The sequence below is a fragment of the Carassius carassius genome, chromosome 27, assembly GCF_963082965.1.
Source record: "Carassius carassius chromosome 27, fCarCar2.1, whole genome shotgun sequence".
Lineage (NCBI taxonomy): Eukaryota > Metazoa > Chordata > Actinopteri > Cypriniformes > Cyprinidae > Carassius > Carassius carassius.
The window spans coordinates 27,804,298-27,817,953 of NC_081781.1; the positions used below are offsets into that span (position 1 = coordinate 27,804,298).

At 39.1% G+C, this 13,656-nt stretch overlaps 1 protein-coding gene across 1 annotated transcript in view; it reads right to left on the reverse strand.

Annotated features, from left to right (window-relative positions):
• Positions 1-1,397: 1,397 nt before the first annotated feature.
• dse (dermatan sulfate epimerase) overlaps positions 1,398-13,656 on the reverse strand; it is a 30,945-nt gene continuing 18,686 nt past the window's right edge. Inside the window, exons 4-6 of the mRNA XM_059513306.1 lie at positions 5,355-5,594; positions 4,108-4,315; positions 1,398-3,263 (exon numbers count right to left, since the gene is read on the reverse strand). Coding sequence (XP_059369289.1) covers positions 1,538-3,263; positions 4,108-4,315; positions 5,355-5,594 — 2,174 coding nt within the window. The 3' untranslated portion in view covers positions 1,398-1,537. The remainder of the gene's footprint in view (positions 3,264-4,107; positions 4,316-5,354; positions 5,595-13,656) is intronic.

Genomic DNA, 13,656 nt, shown 5'->3' on the forward strand with positions numbered 1-13,656 from the left:
AAGCTTAGTAAAATACAAAACAATTTAAATCACTTTATGAAAGTTCTTATAGAGTCTTGTGGTATTGTGAATTTTTTTTTTCATATGTTAACGGATATATATCTGTGTTGCACAATTAAAACACATTAATGTGAATATTAGTGCAAAGTGGAGAGAGTAATGTACAAAGAGCAATGAAGAACAGTATTGTGTTGCAAAATTCTTCACATTATTTATGAGATGAAATGATTTCCATCAAACAAATGTACTGACAGATATACGAGATCCAAAACAGCTGAGAAACAAAAACACCATCCAAATTCCTTCAAAAAATTATTTACTTTATTTTTTTCTAGAAGACAAAACTTTCTAAATAGTGTCCTTAATTTGCCTTTTTTCCTCTCTCTAATTAATTTTCTTGAGGCAAAATATTGAGACTCAAACAAACACAAAGGCTATCAAAATATATTTTAAAGCTGAACATATGTGTATATACAGAATAGTATGGATATGGAAATCACGTTTTTCAATATTCCCTAATAAAAGGATTGCTTGAATGTATATTTTCCAAGTGGAAATGTAAAGAAATCACCAAAATAACTTTTCTGTAGTTGCCTTTTAATAGAAGAGTACAAAACAACATCCAAAAAATATATATATACTTTGCTTCAACATATATACATTTTACACATTTTATGATGAAAGATAGTCCACGTTGTTATCAAGTGTGTATAGCTTGCAGTAGGTCTGGGTAATAGCGTAGAGAGTCCCACTTTAAATACGGAGCCCCAAACATGACATTTGCAAGGGAGTAAAAAAAAAAGATACTTTAATCAGGACTTAGACATTTGTTCTCACAACTTTTGTTGCCATGTTTGGTTAATTTGTTACCTACTGTCAGTTAAACCGTGGCCATAATTGAACTAAAACGACGGAATATATTACTTCTAACATGCCAAAGCTTTAAAAATATTTTCTCTCCACAAAATTAGTAATGTTGTGGAAGTGAATTCTTATTTTTTTCCCCCTCTCTTATGTCACATGCAGGGCTCTATACACTTTTAAAAATAAAGTTTCTTCACGATGCCATAGAACCACCATTTTATCTAAATGGTTCCATAAAGAACCTTTAACATCTGGAGAACCACAAAAGGTTCATGGCAGAAGAAAGTTCTTCAGATTATAAAACGGTAAGAAAGAGATTCTTTTTTAAAGAACCTTTGACTGAATGGTTCTTTGTGGAACTAAAAATGGTTCTTCGATGGCATCACTGTTAAGAACCTTTTAAGATTTTATTTTTAAGAGTGTACTTCAAGACGAAGTTCATGTAAACTATTTCAAAGCTCCACAAAAGCTTTTGATCTGAGGTGGGCTGGCTATCTTCGCAACATCTATTAATTCCTGTACAGAATCAACTTTTCCCAGACACCTAGGTAGCACTGACTCAAGCAAGCCAGCACTTGTATGCACTGCTGCTGCAAACAGGGATATTTTGCCATAGAATTGGTGTCAAAACTTGATCGAATGAGTCATTCTGAACGTCACACAGTGATGTTAGTCAGCACTGCGCCTGAGAGCAGGAGGAGTACAGACAGAGCAGGATGAAGCTGTCTATGAGGAGGACGCAGTACAGACAACGCTGCGTATGCAAACTCTGCGCCCTCTGGAAGCGCGTCAACAGCACCGCCAGCAGGACGAAAAAAGTGGCTATATTTAAAATCAGGAAAAGGCGAATGTACGAGGTGGCGTTAAACAGATCGTCGCTCTCTGCCGTAGCCCCCACGCGTACCTCTTTGAATTTCCGCCCCTTGACAAATCCCACTTTTCTGCCCTTTCTGAAATCAGTGTAATCGATGAATGCCCTGGAGTCGCCGTCGGCCTCCTCCGGAGCCTCCTCGTAGACGCGCTTCATCGTCCTCTGCCTCTCCTTCTTCTCCCTCGCCTCGATCTGAGCAAAGATGTCTGGGAGGCTGTTGGAAGAGCTTGGCTTCTTGCCTCCCTTCCCTTGCTTCTTAGAAAGGGAAAACATCTTCTCCACAGTCCCTGGAGTCTTCCTCTTGTCCGAGGACTTCAGGAGGCGCTCTGCAGTTTTGTGGAAACTGTCCGTGTTGAGAACCCGTGAAAGGACGTGCCTCTCCAGCTGCTGGAAGACTGGTTTGACATGCTGCAGATTGTCCTCCACGACATTAACGTATTCCTCTACCTCCTCCAAGGGCTGCTCATTTGTCCCTGCTGTCCTTTCAAACACTACTTTCTTTTGGTCCATCAACACCATGGCCATAGGCTTGGTTGAAACCACATCTGTGTACAGATAGACGGTGTAGGTGTGATCCCCGGTGACCAGATAGATGTCCAGTGTTTCCGAGTCTCCATGCACGCTGAAACTCTGAACATCCACTCCGGATCCGAAGAAGATGTAGGCCACTCTGCTGGAAGGGTGCCTCAGTGGCAGAGTCACATTTACATAATTCGAACCATTATAGGGGTATCCACGGGGGTAGCTCCTGTATCCCACTATTGCCTTTTCACTGCTGCCCGTATCGTCCAACCAGAACATCTTGGATGTTTCGTTTCCATGTCTGATCAGAGCCCCGTGAACTCCATCGACTTGGGTTTCCTTAAAGGGAAAGTCTGTGTTGTGGAAGAAGGCGCTCATGCTGCGTGTCACGCTGCCTAAATGCAGCTGAATGTGGTCGACCATCAGCAGCAGCTGAGGATGAAGCAGCAGTAAGTTCCTTTGAAAACTCTTGATCTTCAGCTCAGGGTTGTAAGCTCCTTGACCCTCCCCACGTATAAACACCATGCCCTGCCGCTCCAGAGCCGCCTCCACCTGCCCCTGGCAGTCTGCTGCTTGACCGTGCTTGTACTTAAGCCATTTAGAGTTACAAACCTCTGTAACTTGGCCTTCCCATGGTGCAAAGCAGCTCTCCGACACAGCGGGCCCGAACATGACGGCATTGTTGAGAGAGGTGTATTTGGGACCGTACAATGCCTCTGTGATAAACGGGACTCCATTTGGAGCAAAGGTAAAGGAGTTCTGGTCCGGATGCTCGTGGCCCGCGTTAAAGTTCCTCCACCCTTTGATCCAGTCTTTGTATTTGTTTTGGTGAACCATGTCGAAAATAGCACGTCCCCCGAGCTTGCCCGACTTGAAGGACAGAAATGTGTGGTTTCTCCCAGCAGGTAGGGCACTTCCGTAGGTCACCACTCCCCAGTCTTCGAAATAATGGAGGTGCGACACACCATAATCAGGAGGCGGGGTGGGCTGCAGACTGGCATCATACCTACACAGAGAGAGAAGCACACAGAAAAGTTAGTTAAGCTACAATGGATAATCAGAAAATGGTTTGGTTTCAGTTTGACCCTCTAACATTTGTTCTATTCTTGCTATATTCGAAATCTATTCTATTTCTGTTCTAACTACTTGTTTTCTTTTTATTAAAAATTACCCTCTAACACTATTGCTCTCTATTCTTTTTCCATTCTATCGACTCGTTTTCTTTGAATTTAATAATAAAAAAAGCATTGCTATGCGTATTACATTAGACAAACTGAGCACTCATATTATTGCTCCTTCACTGGTTTTGATTGCTTCTGTTGTCCTCATTTATAAGTTGCTTGGGACAAATGCGACAGCTAAATTAATAAATATACAAGTTTTTTTAAACCCCGTGCGAACCATTCTCAGCAATATCAACAACATAAAAGGTAGATAAAAAGTAATCAGAATAAATAGTTTTTTTTTAATGACAAAAAAAAGCACAGTGCGTTTATATTAGCAAATTTTTCTTGCAGGATAAAAAGGTCTATTTCCCTCATTCCCTTTTGTGAATCATGCAGCAGTTATGAAGCACAGCTCACACAGAAATCACTCTTAAATCAATGCTTAATAGGAAAAAAAAAAGTTTCACAAAAACTCCCAAATATCGCAAAAAAAAGTTTACAATTGTATGAGGTGGTTTTTCAGGCAATGCGAAAAAGGAATTAACAAAACTGCAACGGAAATGTTTTAAGGGTTAAATACACAGTATTCAAAATTAAAATTTTGGAAAAAAAAACAGGAAATACAGGAAAAAAAATTAGCAAAAAAGTTAGAAGTTCCATGCTCAGGAAGCCAACAAATCTCACCAGAGGAACTCTGTGTGCAGCGTGCACCAGCGCTGACCCCTGCCAGCATGTCCTGGGCCCTCCACAACTCGATTCTGTCTGATTACCTCAGCCAGCCAGTTCCCGCTGCCATTTCGCATCACATACCGATCCAAAAACACCAGCTGACTCTCTGGCCCATAGAACCAGTTATAGTTGGAATCTGCGATAGCAACTGTTCTCTGAAAACCTGCAGGAGCAAAAAACACAGCGAAACATTCAAAACCTAATGCGAGTGTGAAGATCAGGTCAACAGGAATTTGTTCTTTTTTTGTTCCCCACAAACTGCACAACAAGTGTTTATTTTTCAGTCAGTGAGTAGAAGCTTGTTTGACTGCTGTAGAACTAAACACTTTTTAATTAAGGATGTCGAGCGAAGATTAAAGGAAGAACAGCAGTTTACTGTGAAAAGGGATATTAAACCTAGCAACCACTAGAAAATATTTGGCCAGAATGAATCACTTGTGTAAAAGAACATCAGCAGTAAGCGCTGTCTTTAGAGGGGTGCATTTAACTAATGAGTTTGATGTTAGTATTTTCACCAGTTTGTTTTAGTTTCCACTAAGAACTTGCTGTACTGCTAGCTACACTGAAAGTAAAATACAAAAACGGCTAAGAAGATGTCATATAGTCCTAACAGTACTGCATCTGTGTGCTTCCCCAGAGGGGATAGACTCACAGAGTCTATTGTGACTGCGAACCCTCTCAGTCTCTAGATTTTTTGCTCAAGGTTTTGGTTTCCACTACAATAAAATGGCTTTTGGCAGGAGGTTGCAAACTGTCCAAACCTGACTCGTCTGTGTACACACACAAACAGCTTGACGGCTCTTAGTTCTTTGATGTGCACAGAGAGCAATTGTTGCGGGTACAATTCATGGTCTGAACTTTGGTTTGGTGCTGACCAGGTTACCTGGTTATCGTTTTAAGGTGAGACCAGGCAACTGATCTGTAAAAGGAGTTTATTACTGCACTATGCCTGGCGAGTACAAAGCACTTTATTACCAAAATTCTCTGCTAGTTACATTTTTAAAAGGGGAGTATCCTGGGAAATTAAAAAAAGGTCAAACAATTTAAGCAACCAAGACATACTGTAGGTTTTTGAAAACCGAAGTTGCATATAACAAAATTTAACCTCGGGTAAAGAAATGAAATGTTAAAACACTTGCAATATGACACCTCTAAATGCTGTGCTTGTAATAATCACAGAATGAAGCAAAGCAAGGTCTTACCAGGCAACACGGTCCTGTAGAGAAATGCAAAGTGTTTGTGCAGCCAGGGGTGATTGAAGTGGCCGATATCAAAGTGTCTCTGTACCAAAAACATGTACTGAAAGAGTGAACGAGTGGTGTAAGTTCCATACGCTACGCCCTCGTACAGAGACCCATCAGTCACATCCTGGAGAAGCACCATGGACTTTTCCATGATGGCCAGAGCCTGTTTTGTCCAGAGGTACGCTTCCTGGAGGTATCCTGAAATACAGAGCAAAGTAGTAAAAACGGCAGCACAGAGATCAGAAGGCACATTTCATGAATATGGTGAACTTTGGGCATTATCTTTTAACAGTTCAATGTAGCAAAAAACTACCATTAATTTTTTTTAAAATTAAATTCTCTATTTTATTCTTTATTGAACACTATTTTTTTTAGACGCAGCCCTAGTGAAAGTGAAATATTACGATATAATAATTCATTTAAAAATTATTCATTGGCGATGTGCAGCTGAATTTTCAGCATCATTACTCCAGTCTTCAGTGTCACATGATCTTCAGAAATCATGCTGAAGAAACATTTCTCATTATTGGGATGAAAAGAGTGGTGTTGCTTAATATTTTTGTGGAAACCACAACATCTAATTGCTAGAGGTAGTTTATTTAAAGAAACAGGACACAGGTGAAACTAATCAGAAGCAAAGAAACAGACAAGGAACTAACAGATAGCTACATGGAAACAAATGAACTAATTGAGGAACTAGTTAAACCAAAACAGCAACTCAACACATGAAAGTTGTGATACTAGTTAACAATCAGCATTTTTTAAAAATCTTCAGAAAAAAACAACCTTCTCTTTAAACCAGATTTTCTTTTCTTTTCAACTTTCACTGTAAAAAAAAAAGTTGCGTCAACTTAAAAAAATAAGGCAACTTATTGCAAGCGCTTTTTTGAGTAAACTTAAACTGGGACTAAAATCCACCCAACTTAAAATAACTTAATATCACAAGTTGTCACAACATAAATAGTCATGTTAACCTCAAAAATATCAGAACAAAATATTTTTTGTTTACTGAACACAAGGCCTATTATCTATAAGCATACACAATTTTAATGTGAAAAGAGACGTGAGATTCAGCCAAGTATGGTGACTTATACTCAGAATTCATGCTCTACATTTAACCCATCCAAAGTGCACTCACACACACACCGTGAACACACACACAGAGCAGTAAACACACACACACACACACCGTGAACACACACCTGGAGCAGTGTTCATCTTTTATGCAGCGGCACCCAGGGAGCAGTTGGGGGTTCAGTGCCTTGCTCAAGGGCACCTAAGTCGTGGTATTGCCAGCCCAAGTTTCGAACCCACAACCCTAGGGTTAGGAGTCAAACTCTCTAACAGCTAGGCCACGACTTTATATTATTTACATTGTCTTAATAAATGACCATAACACGGGTCAAATAACTTTTTTTATTATTGAAAGTTTGTGTCCAAAGCACAAGGACATACCGAGTCTTGTATATTACCTTCTTTACTCAATGCATTTTACACTGAACTCAACACATGGTACATAAAGAGTGTTAAATAAATCAAGTGTTAATTATACCTTCATACGTTAGCAGTTTTGTGGCATGAAGTCACATGTATTTAACATTTTTGTTTGTTTTTAAAGGAACTATTACGTGAAAATTACTATATTGCGTATTTTAACATCAACCTAATCCACTGGGCAAAGTTACATCCAGTGGACGTCTTTTTATGTCTTTGCAGACGTTGAAAAGAAGTCCACTGAGGAGACAGAATGTTTTTATGACGTCTTTTTTTTAAATGTTTTTTATGTCTTCTGTACGTCCGATATAGACGTTCACAGATCCTCCTTACAAGGTTTTGTGAATTTATTTCTGTCAGACATCTAGAGAATCTCTGATTGAGAATTAACAGAGCTTTAAATGTTGATACTTTATTTATTTGAAGTCACCGCTGTGGTGATCAGTGTTTGGTTTAGTTGGGATCTTGGTCCAGTAGGCCTTGTGTTCAGTAAACAATTTTTTTTTGTTCTGATATTTTTTAGGTTAACATGACTATTTATGTTGTGACAACTTGTGATATTAAGTTGTTATTTTAAGTTGGGTGGACTTTAGTCCCGTTTGTTAAGTTTACTCAAAAAAGTTTACTCAACTTTTTTTTTTTTTTACAGTGTTGAGTATACAGCAAATGTTGTAATAAAATCCATATTTTTCAACAAAAATGCCAGAGACTCAGGCCTGCCTAAGATGAAAATATCCAGATATGTCCATAATATTTGTTTATCCATATAACATAGCTAAATTTAATTTCTTAAATGGTGAAAGGAAAATAGCACTCAATTTTTACACAAGTGCTGCTTTCTGCAATAAGCCTGGAATGAGTAGTTTTCTCATGTGCATGTACTGTAAATGGGCTTGTGTGAGCAAAAAGCTGTTCTTAGCCATTATAGCTCATTTCATCAGAGAGATCATACAGAAACCAGAGATCCCTTTAACCTCATCAAGTTACGTTTGATGGTATAAATTATGAATTGTACGAGTTATAATTATGACCCTGGGAATCAGAAGACACAGACGCCAAAACATGTTGCAAACCTCAGTAAACCTTTGTGAATTCCTGTACTAATTTGGACTAAACGGACTTCCACCTCCTCTGCCTGCATGCTTGGGTGAGTATGAAAAGAACAAATATTTAGACCACAGCTCATCAGTTTATTGAGTAATCCTGTCACACCACAAATTTCCTGGAACACACTATAGGTCCACCCACAAACAGCTATCTAAGTGATTCCTTAGACACACACACACACACACACACACGTTTGTTTTTGAGAAAAGTGGGTTCATCCCATAGGCGTAATGATTTTTATTCTGTACAAACTGTATATTCCTACACCAACCCTAACCCTCACAGGAAACTTTGTGCATTTTTACTTTCTCAAAAAAAACTCAAAGAAATGGGGACATTCTGTATGATTTATAAGTGTCTTGAAAAATGGGGACATGGGTTATGTCCATATAAGTCACCCTCTCCTTGTAATACCTGTGTCATACCTATGCCATTATACAGAGTTGTGTCCTGATATGTCACAAAAACAAGAGCACACACACACACACACACACACACACACACACACACACACACACACACACACACACACATACACACAAACACACACACACCAAAGCCCTTTTTTCCATCTAAATATTTTCCTCATTTTCATTGCCTTTAACAAGCTCTATTTTTTTTATTATTATTGTTTTTCTACTACAGTATTTTTCTGTTACATTTCACAAGAGTACATAGTATGTTCCAATATTAGTCATGTCATTTTGAGCTCAATGAAGGCTTGGTTGAGTACATTATGTTTGGAGAGTCGTACCACCACATCACTTATGCTATTTTTGCTGTTTGTGTACTGTGTACATTTGACTAAATGTGCATCGTACAACCAGAGTACACAGCTGTACCATACAGCTCAGTGCACTGGACTTGATGTCTGGGACAGAAACGAGCTGTATGGTACAGCAGTGTACTCTGGTTGTATAATGCACATTTAGTCAAATCTACACAGTACAAAGTCATATTTTCAAAGTTATCACAATTTCCAACATACATGTTACACGAGTACTTATTATGAAATAGTTTCAGACAATAACAAAGTTATTCAAAATTAAATTAAATTGTATTGCATTTTGCATTTATATTAAATACAATTACTTGAATTTCAGACTTTTTTAATTGAGGACAGTAAGAATGTTAGGGCTCTAGATATGGCTTTGGATGCATTTAGCTCAGGGATTCCTGTACATTGTTCGGTTCCGGAAACAGAGCCCCTGCAGCAGGGCAACTGGGTGACGGTGAGGCAGCGTAGTCGTGGGTCAAAACACCGCTCTTCTATTCCGATCAAAACATTAAACAGGTTCTCCCCACTCAGTGATGCACCCACTGAGAAACCTGATGAAAGTGCTCTAGTTATTGGTGATTCTATTGTACGGAACGTGAATATAGAGACACCAGCCACCATAGTCAAATGTTTACCGGGAGCCAGAGCGCCTGACATCTTGGCAAATTTAAAAGTGCTGGCTAATGCCAAACGTAAATACAGTAAGATTGTTATTCATGCCGGCGCTAATGATGTTCGACTTCGCCAGTCGGAGATCACTAAAAATAACATTAAAGAGGTGTGTGAACTTGCAAGCACGATGTCAGACACTGTAATATGCTCTGGTCCCCTCCCTGCTTACCGTGGTGACGAGATGCATAGCAGATTGTCATCACTCGATGGCTGGATGTCTAAGTGGTGCCCACAGAATAACATAGGTTTCATAGACAATTGGACGAGCTTTTGGGGCAGACCTGACCTGTTGAAAAGAGATGGTCTTCATCCCTCCTGGGGTGGCGCCACTCTTCTCTCTAGAAATTTGGCAAATAGTCTTCGTGTTTATACTTGACTAACTGGGGCCTAGGTCAGGAAGCAGACAGACTGGCTAAACCGACCGTCTGCTAGCCGCCTCACGTCACAGAGGTCAGTTAATTCTCAGCACATAGAGACTTTTTCACCTAGATATCACACTATAGAGACTGTGTCTGTTCCCCGAACTAGAAAAAACAAAAAACGTCCAAACCAAGTTAAGATTAACAATTTAATTGAGGTTCAACAAATAAAAAACAGAAGCAATATGGATAAACAAATGATGAAGCTTGGCTTATTGAATATCAGATCCCTTTCTACGAAAACACTTTTTGTAAATAATATGATCACTGATCATAATATAGATGTACTCTGTTTGACAGAAATCTGGCTAAAACCTGATGATTACATTATTTTAAATGAGTCCACCCCCCAAGATTACTGTTATAAACATGAGCTGCGTCTAAAAGGCAAAGGTGGAGGTGTTGCTTCAATTTATAACAACGTTTTCAGGATCTCGCAGAGAGCAGGCTTCAAGTATAACTCGTTTGAAGTAATGGTGCTTCATATAACATTATCCAGAGAAACAAATGTTAATGATAAATCCTCTGTTATGTTTGTACTGGTTACTGTATACAGGCCACCAGGGCACCATACAGACTTTATTAAAGAGTTTGGTGATTTTACATCCGAGTTAGTTCTGGCTGCAGATAAAGTCTTAATAGTTGGTGATTTTAATATCCATGTTGATAATGAAAACGATGCATTGGGATCAGCATTTATAGACATTCTGAACTCTATTGGGGATAGACAACACGTTTCAGGACCTACTCATTGTCGAAATCATACTCTAGATTTAATACTGTCACATGGAATTGATGTTGATGGTGTTGAAATTATTCAGCCAAGTGATGATATCTCAGATCATTATTTAGTTCTGTGCAAACTTCATATAGCCAAAATTGTAAATCCTACTTCTTGTTACAAGTATGGAAGAACCATCACTTCTAACACAAAAGACTGCTTTTTAAGTTATCTTCCTGATGTATCCAAATTCCTTAGCATATCCAAAACCTCAGAACAACTTGATGATGTAACAGAAACTATGGACTCTCTCTTTTCTAGCACTTTAAATACAGTTGCTCCTTTACGCTTAAGGAAGGTTAAGGAAAACAGTTTGACAGAAAAGCATTAAAAACTGCTAGATCCGATTACTTTTCTTCTCTTTTAGAAGAAAACAAACATAACCCCAGGTATTTATTCAATACAGTGGCTAAATTAACGAAAAATAAAGCCTCAACAAGTGTTGACATTTCCCAACATCACAGCAGTAATGACTTTATGAACTACTTTACTTCTAAAATCGATACTATTAGAGATAAAATTGCAACCATTCAGCTGTCAGATACAGTATCATATCACACAGTGCACTATAGACCCCCTGAGGAACAGTTCCACTCATTCTCTACTATAGGAGAGGAAGAATTGTATAAACTTGTTAAATCATCTAAACCAACAACATGAATGTTAGACCCTATACCATCTAAGCTCCTAATAGAGGTGCTTCCAGAAGTCATAGATCCTCTTCTGACTATTATTAATTCCTCATTGTCATTAGGATATGTCCCCAAAACCTTCAAACTGGCTGTTATTAAGCCTCTCATCAAAAAACCACAGCTTGACCCCAAAGAACTAGTTAATTATAGACCAATCTCGAATCTCCCTTTTCTGTCCAAGATACTAGAAAAGGTGGTATCCTCACAATTATATTCCTTCTTAGAGAAAAATGGTATATGTGAGGATTTCCAGTCAGGATTTAGACCGTATCATAGTACTGAGACTGCTCTCCTTAGAGTTACAAATGATCTGCTCTTATCATCTGATCGTGGGTGTATCTCTCTATTAGTTTTATTGGATCTTAGTGCTGCAATTGACACAATTGACCACAAAATTCTTTTGCATAGACTTGAACACTTTGTTGGCATCAGTGGAAGTGCATTAGCATGGTTTAAATCGTACTTATATGACCGCCATCAGTTTGTAGCAGTGAATGAAGATGTATCCTATCGATCACAAGTGCAGTATGGAGTACCTCAAGGCTCAGTACTAGGGCTGCTACTCTTCACGCTCTATATGTTACCCTTGGGAGATATCATCAGGAAACATGGTGTTAGCTTTCACTGTTATGCTGATGATACTCAACTCTATATTTCTTCGCAGCCCGGTGAAACACACCAATTTGCAAAACTAATGGATTGCTTAGTCGATATAAAAAACTGGATGACAAGTAATTTCTTACTGCTAAATTCTGAAAAAACAGAGGTGTTAATTATAGGACCTAAAAACTCCGCTTGTAATAACCTAGAACACTGTCTAAGACTTGATGGTTGCTCTGTCAATTCTTCGTCATCAGTTAGGAACCTAGGTGTGCTATTTGATCGCAATCTTTCCTTAGAAAGCCACGTTTCTAGCATTTGTAAAACTGCATTTTTCCATCTCAAAAATATATCTAAATTACGGCCTATGCTCTCAATGTCAAATGCAGAAATGTTAATCCATGCTTTTATGACCTCAAGGTTAGATTATTGTAATGCTTTATTGGGTGGTTGTTCTGCACGCTTAGTAAACAAACTACAGCTAGTCCAAAATGCAGCAGCAAGAGTTCTTACTAGAACCAGGAAGTATGACCATATTAGCCCGGTCCTGTCAACACTGCACTGGCTCCCTATCAAGCATCGTATAGATTTTAAAATATTGCTTATTACCTATAAAGCCCTGAATGGTTTAGCACCTCAGTATTTGAATGAGCTCCTTTTACATTATAATCCTCTACGTCCGCTACGTTCTCAAAACTCAGGCAATTTGATAATACCTAGAATATCAAAATCAACTGCGGGCGGCAGATCCTTTTCCTATTTGGCGCCTAAACTCTGGAATAACCTACCTAACATTGTTCGGGAGGCAGACACACTCTTGCAGTTTAAATCTAGATTAAAGACCCATCTCTTTAACCTGGCATACACATACTAATATGCTTTTATTATCCAAATCCGTTAAAGGATTTTTAGGCTGCATTAATTAGGTAAACCGGAACCGGAAACACTTCCCATAACACCCTATGTACTTGCTACATCATTAGAAGAATGGCATCTATGCTAATATTTGTCTGTTTCTCTTTTGTTCCGAGGTCACCGTGGCCACCAGATCCAGTCTGTGTCCAGATCAGAGGGTCACTGCAGTCACCCGGATCCAGTATGTATCCAGACCAGATGCTGGATCAGCACCTAGAAAGGACCTCTACATCCCTGAAAGACAGCGGAGACCAGGACAACTAGAGCCCCAGATACAGATCCCCTGTAAAGACCTTGTCTCAGAGGACCACCAGGACAAGACCACAGGAAACAGATGATTCTTCTGCACAATCTGACTTTGCTGCAGCCTGGAATTGAACTACTGGTTTCGTCTGGTCAGAGGAGAACTGGCCCCCCAACTGAGCCTGGTTTCTCCCAAGGTTTTTTTCTCCATTCTGTCACCGATGGAGTTTCGGTTCCTTGCCGCTGTCGCCTCTGGCTTGCTTAGTTGGGGACACTTCATCTACAGCGATATCGTTGACTTGATTGCAAATAAATGCACAGACACTATTTAATTGAACAGAGATGACATAACTGAATTCAATAATGAACTGCCTTTAACTATCATTTTTTCATTATTGACACTGTTTTCCTAATGAATGTTGTTCAGTTGCTTTGACGCAATGTATTTTGTTTAAAGCGCTATATAAATAAAGGTGACTTTGACTTTGACTTTGACTTTTAAGTAGGACTTTTTGGATGTAATTTCGGTCACACTTTAGTTTGGGGAACAATTCTCACC